This window comes from Zootermopsis nevadensis, unplaced genomic scaffold (assembly GCF_977971745.1).
Source record: "Zootermopsis nevadensis isolate Lab colony 2312 unplaced genomic scaffold, Znev_1.0 Znev_ptg000012l, whole genome shotgun sequence".
NCBI lineage: Eukaryota > Metazoa > Arthropoda > Insecta > Blattodea > Termopsidae > Zootermopsis > Zootermopsis nevadensis.
In genome coordinates this window covers 1,203,233-1,217,298 of record NW_028259144.1, presented here as the reverse complement: position 1 = coordinate 1,217,298, position 14,066 = coordinate 1,203,233, and the positions used below count along the sequence as shown (strand labels likewise).

Sequence of the window (14,066 nt, the reverse complement as noted above, 5' to 3'; positions counted from 1 at the left end):
CACTGGGAATTGAACCCGGGACCCCAGGCTTACAAGGCTAGTGTTCTGACCGCTAGACCACCGTGGCGGTAAGGTATTTTAGTTACCAGCGTCTAAATATGAACCGGCGTCTGGTCACGTTCTAACGGCGGTAGCAATGCTCTATGTAGTTTTACGCTGCAAAAACATGGCTCTCTCTCCAGTCCTATTCATCCTTATTTCCACAGTATTTCCCATAAACATCCCCATCTGCAAAACAGCAGTGGACAGGCCCTAACCCGCCATTTTGTGGAGCAAAGTGTTTCGGTGAGGACAAACCAGGGAACTAATGTCGTCACTTTAGTAAGGGAAATTTTAAGCCAGCCAGCGTCTCTCAGCAACGTGTTTACTCTCTGCATATGAAGAAGTAAACACTGCTGACGTCATACCATTCTCGAGCGCTCTTTTAAGCTCCAGGGAAACCTCTCGTTTCGTGTTTGTGTGAAATCACGGAGCCCGGTGACTCATCTGCGCTGCATAAGGAATTCAGATGCGTTCCCACCAATGGATTTTGAAATTTGGTGACTCACACTAAGGGAACGACGCGGATTTCAGGCTAAAATGTATTAATTTCTCGCCATCCCGACACGTGACACATGAGTTGGCCATCTCTCTGTAGGTAAATGTGTGAAAACATCAAACAGTAGGAACCTGTCGAGAAACCTCCACGCGTACGAAACTGGGAAATGCTTGAAAGGTTCAGAGAGTTAGGTTAGGTTAGCTGAGTAAATTGGCGAATTCTGAATCGAATAAAAACTGAAAGGAAATATGTGAAGGAAGGAAGGAAGAAAGAAAGAATGGACAAAAATAAAGGGAAAATTAACAAAGAATAAAATATGAAATGTTACATTCGCTGTGAAATGAAAGAGAGAATGATAAGTCAAAAAGTAAATAAAACAGTTAAAAATTCGAAGAAAGAATGGACGAAAATAAAAGAGAAGAGAGAAAGAGGTAAGGAGGACAGTGAAATCGTCGTGACTGCCGCTGCAGGTGGCGTTGATTGATGACTCACTGTCCCCCCCCCCCTCTCCCGCGCAGGTGCGGCCGGCCGCCATGATGTATGACGCAAGGAGCAAGGTGACCGTCGCGGAGGGCAACATTTAAAATTTAAACGCAGCAATTACAGAATAGTCAGCGCATTTACATGAGTCTTCTGTTTTCGCTTTCGCGTCACGTGTACTGCCGATGATCGCGGACTTCCACTCCTCTAGAGAGCCGTCTCGCACTTACCGCCTCAAAATCGTCTGGTCCGCGGTTCAAATCCCCGGGGGCACGCGGTTTCCGTCGTCCCGGAAGTGTGGTCGGGGGCAAAGTGTTCATTTAATTGCTCATAAGAACCTTGCCTTTGGACACATGCCTTTTTATCATCCTCTTCAATTTCAGATGCTCAGGAGCAGAGAATATTTCGAAGACACAGACAAGGTGGAAGTCCAGTTACATTAAAACGCACCTAGTAAGTGCCAGTGTGACGTAGTTTCAACCTTCAATAATTTTCGTGAGATTCATTTTAATATTACCATATCAGTGCCGAAATTACAAGAGGCCCTCTTCCACTAAGTTTTCCCACAAAAACTTTGTATGCATATCTTGTTTCCCACCTGCTCGCTGTATGTCATCATGACTTACCGTTTCAATTTTAGCGTCGAAAGGTGAAGATTCCCGTCTCGTAATTGTCTCATTTCCCTGGTTTCAAACACGTGTTATGTTATGGTATTTGTAACTGCTGACCCCTGTAGGTCGGACCACCCTCCCCACCCCTCTGTTAATGCGATTGCTGTATTTAATAATACACTGCCCCCCCCCCCTCCCCTGAGGCTAAGCTATTAACCTAACCTAACAGATGCGTCTTTAAAACTACAGAAGCACACAGATTTGTATAATAGATGTGCACGCGGTCTAGGGCGATTGCCTCCCCCATGAGACCACAATCAGCTGGCAAACAACCCCCTCCGTGAGTCACGTGTACTCATCCCCCAGTCCCTGGCGTCACTGTTCTCAAAACGGGATGATTAAGTCATCGTGATGGCTCAACTATGACGTGTTGTTTCTTTTGGTGATACGTCACGGGGCGTTGAGTTGGGGTTTAATGAGAGTAAAAACGTCGATATATAGGGTGTCTATCGACTTATCGATGTACAGTGATTTGCTCAAGAGTGTCGCAAAAATATCTATGTGAGCGTTGTGTTTTTGGGGATATCTGTACAAAAATAAAGAATTGAATAAGAAGCAACGAATGAAAGGAAATCATGACCAAGGAATTGAATATACAAGAAGGGAAATGAACGAGGAAAGGAAGAGCCAATGTTAGTCCGGGAAGTTGACGCAGCTCCAAACCCACAAATACACACGCAAAGAGAATGAGGATAAAGGAAAACAGGAGAAGGGGAGTAAGGCGTAAAGGAGGAATGAAAGTGGACACAGGAGAGTCACCGACGAAAAGTAAGGAAAGAATGTGGAAAGTGAAATTAAAGCACCCAGGGTATGAAATGCGATCCGAAGTCCGCGGTCTGACGCGAAAACGAAATGATGACCCTTAAGAATTATCCGCGAACCACTTGACCCCGGGTGGGGTGCGGGTGCCGTAGGGGCGGGGACAACTCTCAGGGAAGTCGTCGAAACGTTACAATGCCAGGAAGCGGATAGGAAAGCTTTCCTTTTCACGCCATTTGTCATTTCCGCCCTCAATATGGTTGCCAATTACAGTGACTTTCCGTAACACCGCCCCGCGGGGGTGGGGTGAGGGGTTACTCAAAATCCCGTGACTAGTCGCAAGGGGGGCTCTCACAACGGTGAAGAAGACGTTATTTGGGCTGTGACGCCGACGTTTCGGTGAAACATTTTCTCCATCTTCAGCCCTGCACGTTCCGAGCAGCGTCTCGTGTGGAAGACAAACCACGCCGGACGAGATGGGACACGTAGAACGTTGCCAGGCGACCTCAGGTCACATTACGATTTTAAATTGTTGGTTTGTTGGTAACACTTCTGCGGGCTTAGATTTTCCTTTACATAACAGTGAAAGGCAAATAGAAAACGATCCAAGGAGGTCTTCCACTGAAGTTCTATGTATGGAGTGGTTTGCCCGCGCGAAGCTGTGACGTCACTCCATAGGATGGCCTCTTAAATTCTTTCTGATTTATGGCAGGAATGTTTCTTCAGAGACAAATCCCAGGGCAAGAAACTTCGGAACAGAAAAAAAAAAGAACTTTTTGTTAAATTCTTGATTTTAATTTGTTTCCGCGTTCACACTTTTAAATCACTTTTTCGATATTTTTCCAGCTTCGTATTCCCGGTATGTCCCGGGTTTGAATCTCCCCCCAGAGCTCGGCTATCTTGACTGAGGCCCTTCGTGGTTATCGTCAGACAATCCAGGAAAATGATTTGGGGGGGAGGGGGGGGTGCCACGGCACACTTTCTCCAATATCATTTTCGATTCATTAATCATCCCGTCATCATGAGGTGGTGAAAGCATCGTTAAATAAAGTATAAACAAATGCATCAGTGCATTCCTGTAGTAATGTGTATGTATAAATTTAATTTGTGTAAAGTGAATCTTAACCTGGATAAATGCCACTCGTTTTTTCCACATGCGAAAGACTGTGCACGATGTAGATAGTCATTAGCATTTTTAATTGGTTAATGATAGTGTTCGGTAGAACAACTACCGATTCTTATAATGGACCACGAAAAACTCCCACCTCTCTTTCCCTGCTGTGGAATTCGAAGAGTCTTTGTTAAGAAAAGGATTTTTTTTTTTTTCCCTTCTGCTTCTGGAAGAGAAAGCAGCTGTTGAACGTATGAGTCACACAAGGCCTTGTGGATGAAAGTGGTATCTTGTGAAGGCTGCGAGTCGATCAGGCGAAGCTAGAGGTCGCCGTCAGACCAGGGACGGTCACTTACCCGCGCTGGCCTCATGGAGAAGCCCGGAGGCCAGCATGAATAATGTTAACATTCGAATTAAACGATTTTTGTCGGTGAACTACCGGTTTAAACCCACAAGACTTTTGTTATTAGGAGTCAGATGAAAATCATACATAAGGAGTACGTAATTTTAACCACAGAATCTTTGCTGGCAAACAATTCAGCTCTAAAAAAAATACCGCAAACAGACTTCTGTAGAGTAAGCTCTCGTAATAACTTTAATTTGTTACTAATATTCATTTGATCAGTGAACGAATCTTCCGAAATTTCGTTAAAAATCTAATTGAAGGCCCATTGGCTACAGCTGTGGATAATAAAATATTTCGCCGACAAGGCAGAATGCTGTTGGTTCATAGAATAATTGCTCTTAATAATGAAGATAAGGTATGTTTTCATTGTGGTAGGAACGTAATATTTCATTGTGATTTATAGGCGAATTCGCCTTGCCAGGGCACTAAAACTAGATGGCAGCATGGTGCCAACTTATCGGTTTGTTGCTAAGAGACGCTGACAAATATATTGCTTTTCTAAATTTTAACACGTCTCCCGACGACCTGCGTCATTCCAGCGCAGTGAATCATGCTGTTAAATTGGTACTACTTTTTTTACTCGTTCCTCTGGCAAAGGCGTGCTTCCACGCACCTGAAAGGTCACTTGCATCCACGCAAGTAATGCGTGAAATTCCGAACGTCAAACAACAGGCGAGCACTTTCGCGTGTAATCGAATCCAGACAATGCTGCAGTTTTTCATACGCTCTCACGTGATTCATCAGACAAGACTGAGGTTTAATTTCATATCACCTTAACAAGCAAATTGATATTTCCGTCGCTCGCACTATACAGCATTGGGCTTTTGTCTTATCTGTTTTAATTATTTTCATTAGCAACGTGATTTGGCCATGTTCAAAACCTTCAACTGCATTGACGCCATAAGCGTATTTTATTTTTTCATGTCCTCGCGTAAAATTCGCCTGTTATGCTGAGGTCTGCATGCTACTCCAGAGACCAAAATATAGGTATCCGAGAAGCACATACAAGATTAAACTGGCTCAGGATAGTGTCTTTGGTGTTGAACCTTCGTGTTAGCTGGCAGAGAGTTGGTTAACGTGTCGAGAATAATTTCAACGGGAGCCATTCCGTTTAGCGCGATTGCTCACAAGTAGCGTTGACTAATTAATTACACACGATGGGGGCCTCTCTGTCTCTCTGACCGTATGAATCAGGACGTGTGATTCAAGTGTTTATTTCCAGTGATTCAGTTGTTGAGGTTAGTGAATCAAGCCATAGATACCCAGCAACTAGACCTGGACTACGAACATCAACCTGGTCCATATGAGGTCATCTTGTAAGAACTACCCGGTAAACCGTTTCGTGGAAAGGAGTAATTAGTAGAAGCCCTGGTTAACTGACACACGGAGAGGGGTCCTTGGGAACCTAACAGCATCGAAAGTTCATTACCATGTTCACAAAAGCCCGCTACCGGTCCGTATCTTGAACCAGAGGTCTCTTCTCGGACGCAGAATCTGTCCCGCCTATGTGATGACATCGGCCAAGGGGGGCCCCTGGTGCCCGGGGGTGTGGCAGCGTATGATGAGTAATCACATTCACTGTTTTCTCATGCAATCTGTTTGTACTCGGGACTCCTTCGTTATCTCTTCCCGGTTGGAATATTTTCCCGCTGACGAATCGTCAAAAGATACACTTATGATACATCAGAGATGAAGTAACATTACTCCAGTAAATATTCCGTGTATTAGATTTCAATGAGCCGGGTAGCTATGACATACCTTGTGTGTTCGGAGGGGCTACTGCAAGAAGGGTTTAACTACATTATATAAGCGTGTTTGGGGGCAGGTAGTTTAATAGCTATAAATCTTGAAAGTTCTTGCTCATGAATCCTGTATAAATAATTGCGGTACCGAAACGTCGGAGGTATTATTTAAATCAAGAGGTAACAACAACTACAAATATAAATTCCAAGAACAACGTACCGAGGATTTCGAAGCCGAAGCTCGTTTGAGCAGTATTTAGCAAAAAAACAGTCCGTACCGCAAAGAAAACACATTTCTCAGATCAAACTGGTTAAGTGTTGAATGTCGTGCTTTAACAACAGTTGTAAGTTGCTCAGGTTGGGCGTACTAGCGTTGTATGATATGGTGATTGGTGAAAAATGAGAAATGGAAAGACTGCAGAAGGAACTGGCAGCGTTTAACAGGAGGGACTGAGTAAAATCGTGAAAATTGCCAGAATAGTTGGCCTCCGGGGCCGAGATTTGAACCCAGGACGATACAGGAACGACCACCGGTCCTTGACGTCCGGTCTAAACGATCCAGGAATGACTTACGTTTTCCCCGCATCGTTATAGACCTTTCTTGGTCATGCCCATGTCTGGTTTAGGAACAAAGACCGACTTGATGAGCCGATATACCAAGAACTCCCTCTCGACGCGCGTTCCAGCGCCGATTCATTCCTGTGGTCTCTGCTGTCTAAACTTGGCCCCGCAGTGCTAATTCCGTGCAGCTTCCGTAATTGGCGACTTTTTCTCATGAGTATATGTTCGTATGAGAGGAACACACATTCCTCGTGTGTGCGTCGAGTCATTCAAGGTTGCTATGGTGATGGCATCTCCGCGCCACTTGTTGCTTACCGGGAACAAATGACTGTCTGGAAGATCGTAAAAATTGACGTCATCCCTTCTCGTGGGCTTCCCCATTGTCCATCGGTGATTTCCTGATGATGTTCAGACGAAATTTCTCGTAATTGCAGCCTCCTAACCTAAACTATCGACTGGTTGTCAGCCAGTTCCACATTTTGACGTGTCTCTCTCTCTCTCTCTCTCTCTCTCTCTCTCTACCCATGAAGGAATGAATACAAAATTTTACGTGGGGAAAACAAGCGAACAGATACTTGGGAGACCCAATCGCAGGTTAGAACTCTTGTTTAAGAAATTCTAGTGTTAAAAACGCCGACACTGCGTCCGTGATGTATGTAATATGAAAGTTCATGAAGAAATAGGATCTGGAATTTTAGGTGTAAGGCCGCTCTAAAGACGGAGGCTGGCATTAAACTTTGAGATGTCTTCACGCAAGGAAGCCTCCGGTGTACTGAGTGAGGTCAATATTCCGGATGACTAAACCTGCTCTATCTTTCTTATTCATCGTTACACACATGAAGTTGTGTGTTCCTTCACGATATTTGGCTCACGACGGAGGGAGATAAAAAAGGGATCCCGAAAGAAGTAAACAAAGATAATAAATATCTGAAGCTCACAATGCTTTCCTTTCATGTACACACAAGGGAACTCCTTACATTTGCTGTTTCCACGGAAACGAAACTTTGGCGCCAGTCGGTGATGTCAGTTTCCATGGCTACAATAAATCGTTTGTTTTGACGCGAAGCACGGAAATGAATTCGCTAAACATGAACTCATTCCGTCTTCTCCAGAGGACCATAAAATGTAATGCACGACACATTTTCCCGTATTTTCAAAAAAGGGGCCTTATGAATCGACCTGTTCAAGTAGCGCACTTCAGAGGACCAAGGGAATTATTTCAGATTGATACTCAGGATTCCACGGTGGTCTAGCGGTCAGAACACTAGCCTTGTAATCCTGGGGGTCTCGGGTTCGATTCCCGGCGGTGCCCGAATTTATAACTTGTGTTGGGCAAGGACGTGGTCTAGGCAACACGGAGTTTTCCTCCGGGGGCTTCCCCGGTTTCTCCATTCACACACAGAAGAAGGCAATGGCAAACCACTTCTGGATCATCTGCCAAGAACGTATATGAACAGGTCCCAGTCCGAGAAAAGGATGGAAGGATCCTGTTCATATGGACCTGTCGTCAGACAAAACACTACAAATAAAAAATAAAACTCAGGATTCGAAAGTGTGGCAGGTGGATCCCGTTCCGGGCGTGATATTCAGCTGTTTTTAGTCGTCATTGGGGACCAATTTCATTATCTTTTCCTTCTGAACGCGTGGGCCCTCAGGCGTCGAATCCGAGACCACGGGAAACATGATTAGTCATCGAAGTGGAACACAGAAAAATTTGCGCACATTTTCCCCCTGCCTGCGTCATCCAGTTGTAAGGAATATTACGGAATAATAATAATAATTCCCCGACAATAGACGTCATTCCGGTTGTGTGAGTCACGAAGTGCGCGATGTTCTTCACGGCCAGCAGCTGTGTGCGCCATTCTGTGGTTTGCGACCCTGAAGGAGGCATTACAACTTTTTACTGTATTGCTTACTGAAAGTCGTAGCTTCTGACGTCACAGGCGATAGGTCTCGATAGACGTAGTTTCAGTCCGAAAGAGGGAACAGTTTTAAATCAAACGTCAAAAGAGAACAACAGAAATAATTTCTTACCCGCCACTACCAGCACAAGACGGATACCGCGTGTGTTTTGTTTCTGTGGTCTTTAGGAGTGGCACGTTGCCAGCCTGGGTCTACACCCAACGGATGTGTCCGTACGACTACTTGCAGCTAGAAAGTGCCTCGAGATATTTGTGTTCCGCGGACCGAAAGAGGGGACTCCGCTCATTGTTTTAAGCAATTCCGTTTACGAACAGTGCTTCGTGAATTTTCTGGTTTTCGCTACAAGATAAATGTCTAATAGCATTTATAAACAGTTCGTAATTAATTTTTTTTAAGATATTTGCGAACAAAATATTTCGCCTTCGGTAGCCGTGACTAACAGGTTCTAATCTGCGGAAATAATCTATACGGTTGATAAAACTTTTATCAGTTGTTGAGTGGTGAAACGAAGCTTGAACGCGGTTGAATCACCAACTTCAGCGATCATAGTTTCGCCTTTTAATCCCTGGCGCAAGGTCGTGTGACTTTCTTATTATTACAAGCCAGTTTTGTAGATTTCTCGATCTCTCAGTCTGTCTGTTGTGGCAGCATTGGATCGTGGTTTGTGGTGATGAATCATAGAGTCGTGTAACATCTGTTGCTTGTGCTGAGCTGGCTGCTGGCAGGCAGGGTGCTTTAGTTTGTGTTCCACCGCTCAGTTGTGAGGGTGATTTACCCTAGCGCTGCCGTGAATTGGCGCCTGTTCCAGAAATACGAACTATGAAAAAGGACGCCCCCTGCCTCGTTCTGCGGTTGATACCGTTACCGACGCCAACGTGGGGTAAGATTTTCTTCATCTGTGTTCATTTTATGCTAAATAATTATGTAAGAGTATTACGTTTGTAAATTAAACTATTTCACGTTTAAAACTTGTCTTTTAGAGAAACAGATATATTAATTAAGTTCAAATTTCATTCTTATCTGCGACCTAAGTTTCCACTGTGGTGTTATTTAACCCTTCGAAGCCGAAGATCGTCTAAATATTACGTAAGAATTCAGTCCGTACCGCGAAGAAAACATTACACCTCACCATTACGAAAATCAGCTGGTTAACCCTTTGAAGCCGAAGCTCGTCTTCATAATATTTACGAATCCAGACCGTACCGCGAAGAAAACACTTCACTTAACCATTAGAAGTCGAATCAGGCGGTACCACATAAGATTTAACAAAAGAACATCCCGGTCAAAGCCTTAAGTGTCCGGAGCTAGGTAAAGGAGCGCAGTTGCAGAAAGTCGAATTTTTTAAAATAATTTCTAGACTCAGATTCTGTATTCGTCGTTATGTATGCTCGTTTCTTTTAATATAATTATTTTTCTCTCCGAACACTTGGGTGCTATGCATTGTCCTCCTGAATAATTAGAAGCAGTGTATGACGTCAAATATTCGTGTCCACAGCATTTTAAATGCAAACCAGGGACGTCAGATTAGTTGATTTAAATTTTGTCGTCCTGTTTTGCAGTCACGTTTAAATATTATGTACTCATTATGTGTGGATCCCGTATTGAAGAGCAGCAGGACACACCCCCCCCCCCCCCACGAAAAGGGCCAACAGGCCGCGTCATCAGAGTTACTGACGTGTGGCAAGTGATATTCCTAATACATATTTACGAGTATGTAGTGTGCATATTTCTTGCACGTCCGTTTACGTAGTAACGACACATTAGGTCACGCAAATCGCTCGCGGTGACGCAGTTTAGGGATGACTCGCGTCATCTGAGCCTCTGAGCAGAGGCCTTCTGGAGATAGGTTTCGTGGCTAATCTATAAATCCCCACCCCAGGAAATGATTACTGGTGGTCCATTGCCGTGTTCACACAAAAGTCGCATCTGAACCAGTTTAATCCATACTTTGTGGGGGGGGGGGGGTGTTTGCCTCAAAATGACGAATGCCTAAGCATCCACTCGCTGTAGCTTGAATTTTGTTCTCGTGTCTTCGCAGGTGGGCACAAGGAGTTCCACAGGCGTCACAGAGAGTTCTGCGAGGACACGCTTTTGCCTCCCAGTGGGCGCCCTCTCCTGTCTTGTCCGAGTCCCAGCGACTGCGTCGTGACGCCAGACATCGACTCTCATCCCGCCTCGCGAGTCCTACCCTTCTTGTACCTAGGCAACCAGCACGACGCGGCGGACCTCAACGCGCTCAGGTCACTTGGCGTGACCCGAGTTCTCAACGTGACCTCCCACCTGCCCGGATACCACGAGGCGTGCGGAATCACGTACAAGCAACTGCCAGCCTCAGACTCCGGGCACCAAAACCTCAAACAGTACTTTGAAGAGGCCTTCGATTTCATAGGTGAGTGATAGCAGCCAGATACTGTAAGACTTGGGGTACTGAGGAAAATATTTGGATCTTAACGTCGAGAGAATGGTAAAAATTCCAGTAATGTGGAGCACGTGGCACGAATGTGAGAAATGATGAGATGCACACAGAATTTCGGAAAGAGAACTTGAGGGAAAGAGACGACTTGGAAGACCTAGATACGGACCAGTAACTGGCTAACATTTTGAAATGTCTTGGATAAACTCCTTCCTAAGTAGGACTTAAGGTTCTCACGGCGATGAGTATGAAGACGGCTGTCTCCTGGGTTGTAGCGCCGTGTATGCAGAGGCCCTTGCTGCCTCCATCATCGGGGTTGCGCCACAACCCATAAGACAGCTGTCTTCAAATTCATTCCTCCTCAACGCATGAAAGATGTATTGATATAGCTTTGTACTACGACGTATTTTTCTTGTCTTTAAACGATTACTTTAAACATTTTCTACTTAGATCTTATCATGGGTCACTGCCCCCCCCCCCACGATATTTCACGTTCGGAGAACGCCTTTGTTAAACCATAAGAAAACAAATTAACAATCGAGAATTATTCAATAGTTATTTTTACAATTTAAATCGCAGATGTGAGCTACATTTTGGTGGCTCAGGGTGGGGGACAGTGGCGGACTCTTGCGATTACAGTAATGAACCTTCGGGTCCCATAAAAGGCGGGCCAGGTGAGCGACTATTCTTACAAAGGCAGTGGATAGTTTGTATTAGAAACTGTGTCAGATCTGAGAGATAAGAATCGCCTTTGTAATTCCTCGTAAATGCCGGTCGCCATGGAGACGTGGTTGCTAATCAGAATTTAATGAGAAGTGCGTAATGAGTCACATGCGACTGACTTAACGGGAGAAACTGCCTTGTTTGGGGGACGAGACGAGGCTTTAGATCGGATTCAGACAGCATTACGTGGTAGAACGTTGAAGACGGTTAAAATAACCTTTCCCTTCAGGGCACTACCTGGACACAGGACACAGTGGGTTTCTTCCCCCAGGAAAATCTCAGCGAGACTTCGCAGGACACGTCATATATATTCACTGTAATTAATCCATTGACACAGCTGTTTACTCCGAATCATTGTCGTCGTAAAACAGTCATAAGATGTGAGACGAGAATACAGGATAGTTCTGAGTCACTGATGTGGGGGGGCCTTGTGGACAGATAAGCGTTGTAAAAACTTTCCAAATTTATCTGCCAACTCCGGCAACTGTTTACCAAACAATGCCATTTCCTCATTCCAGACCCCGCGAGTTTTGACCTCAATAACAGGTGTCACGTGTTCGCTGGCTGTAGGTCGGTTTCCGGTCGTACTGAATGCAGACGAGGGGGTGGCCATATCGGCGTCACTGCTCTGTGTTTCAGCGTGATGTCATTTGCCTCTAACTGCGACAGAACATAGCGACGGAATCCTAATTCACTTTGGTGACCGTCAGCTGTCATTCTGAGATGATTGCCGTTAAAAAGCCTTCGATTTAGACTACTCCCTGTTTTCCACGCGAATCTTCTCGTCGTTTGGTAATAATTGTGTCGCGATCTGGACCCGTATTTCTTTCTAATTCGGATTGGTCATAATCACTTGGGGATTCCAACCCTTGTTTCCTTTTTATTCCTGCTTGCTTTATAACAAGGCGAAGAGCCATCATCATGGAGTAGATTCCTTCAGAGGGTGGACTTAATATGTTTAGGGGCCGATATCGTGATAATGGCTTGGGACAATGCCCTGAGGCCGAGTTTATTCATAGTTAAACTCCCGTTATGCTACAATAATTACGATATTTTTAGAATGTTTTAAGACGCAAACCCGCCCCAACAGGCAATTTTTATTTTCACTCATTATGGTCCATATCTTGTTTTCTATGGGGGTTAGTGACGAATACAGCAGAGGTGGGGGGGTGGGAACTGTTGATTGGTCCGTTCCGTGAGGAAACTATCACGGAAAACTTCCGGAGGATGTGAATTCTTTCCCCAGTCCCAATTTGAATGAACAAATTCCATGCGCTGACCCGGCCGCCTCAGACTTCCGGAATCCCTAGGTTTGAGGGTAGTCGATAACATCGGGCTGATACAGCACCACTTCCGGTGCACCACATGGCCTTCTCTGTTTACGTCTTCCGGTTAATGGAAGAGGGTTTCCTCCCCCCCCCACACAGCGGTTCGAAGGCTTCATAAACAAGCCCAGATTTTTCTAGAAACTGGGACCCTCGAGAAAGGGTCTGCCTGTCGGTTGTGGGTAGTTTTAAGTTTCAAGACGCTAAGCAAGGCGTCACAAGATAAGGTTCCTCGTGTTTCAGACTTAAGCTGCACCCCCAAGCTTTGGTTTAAAGCTACGAAAACTGCAGATCAGAGAATACGTAACTTTAGGGCCGGGGGAGCAGTAATAAGCTTTATAAACGTTTGTGCTTTGCTTACATCGCGTACCAGATGGCAGTTGATCCCTGATTAGTCTCATAGTCCTGTTTTCTATTCATTTTTTCATCGCCACATTAATCTTTCGTTACCTTTCCCGCGGTCCTTCGTCGAGTTGCAAACAGATTACGAGAACTGCGAACGTGAAATGCCACTTCTTACAATGCCTGCATGAGATTATGAATGAATGTGATGCAGCTGTCAGAAAACGCTCGTCATTTGTCACGCGCGCGCTGTATTATTGGATGTGGGATGCGTTTCCACGGCAACAACAAAGAGATCGTAACAATAATTCGGGTAGTTCAGTGTGAGTCACTCGGGCACACATCCTCTGTGTGGAGCCAGGGTGTGGGTTGAATCCCATGAATGAACTGTCACAGTTTACCCCGGCTTCGGCGGGGAGGAGGGGGGGGGCCGCCAACAGTTCCATTGAGATTGCTACCCTATCGTCCCCGGTCTCCCCCTTCCTCTTCCTGGGTCTTGCCGTAGTTTTCCCACTATTGGTAGTCTGATACCCTATCCTATCTCTCTTCCCATTTCCGCCTTGTTGTGTGGTCCGAGATGCCAAGCTTCCTGTAGATTTCATCTCTGGAATGCCGGTAAATTAGATTGCCTCTGCTACAGACCGACTTGGGAGTAAAGCAAAACGTTTCGCAGATTCTTGTCTGGGTCGTCGTCTTTCGACTGCAGCAAGTTCGAACGGAGTGACATCAGTGAACAGATAATGATCTGGGAGGTAATTTTTGTCCCGCATCGGGTCCAGGGACAACGACAGTAATTGTTAGAACTGGCTAGCCCAAAATTCCCGCTGTCAAAAAAAAAATCCCTGGGGTGGTTGGTGTTTCTGTTGAATGATACAACAACATTGGTGTGTACAAATCGACATTTTGAAGCCTGTGATCAGAATTTCCCGGGGTGTGACCAGATACTTCTCAGTTGTTCGTGGGGCTTGTTAATCTCCTCCCCAACGTGTTGTACCAACAATGATGAGATTTCCCGACGGACGACAGGTGTGCCAACTTCGTTCCCATATGCTGCTAAACGTAGGGCCATCTG

The 14,066-nt window shown here is 45.3% G+C and overlaps 2 protein-coding genes across 6 annotated transcripts in view; one reads left to right on the top strand and one right to left on the bottom strand.

The window, feature by feature from the left end:
* The window catches only part of LOC110833316 (uncharacterized), a 171,075-nt gene that overhangs the window by 127,486 nt on the left and 29,523 nt on the right, over positions 1 to 14,066 (bottom strand). The window lies entirely within an intron of this gene.
* puc (dual specificity phosphatase puckered) overlaps positions 1 to 14,066 on the top strand; it is a 59,148-nt gene that overhangs the window by 36,695 nt on the left and 8,387 nt on the right. For all 5 annotated transcript variants that reach the window (XM_022071237.2, XM_022071236.2, XM_022071234.2 and 2 more), the window contains one exon: positions 10,230 to 10,580. In XM_022071237.2, coding sequence (XP_021926929.2) covers positions 10,230 to 10,580 — 351 coding nt within the window. The remainder of the gene's footprint in view (positions 1 to 10,229; positions 10,581 to 14,066) is intronic.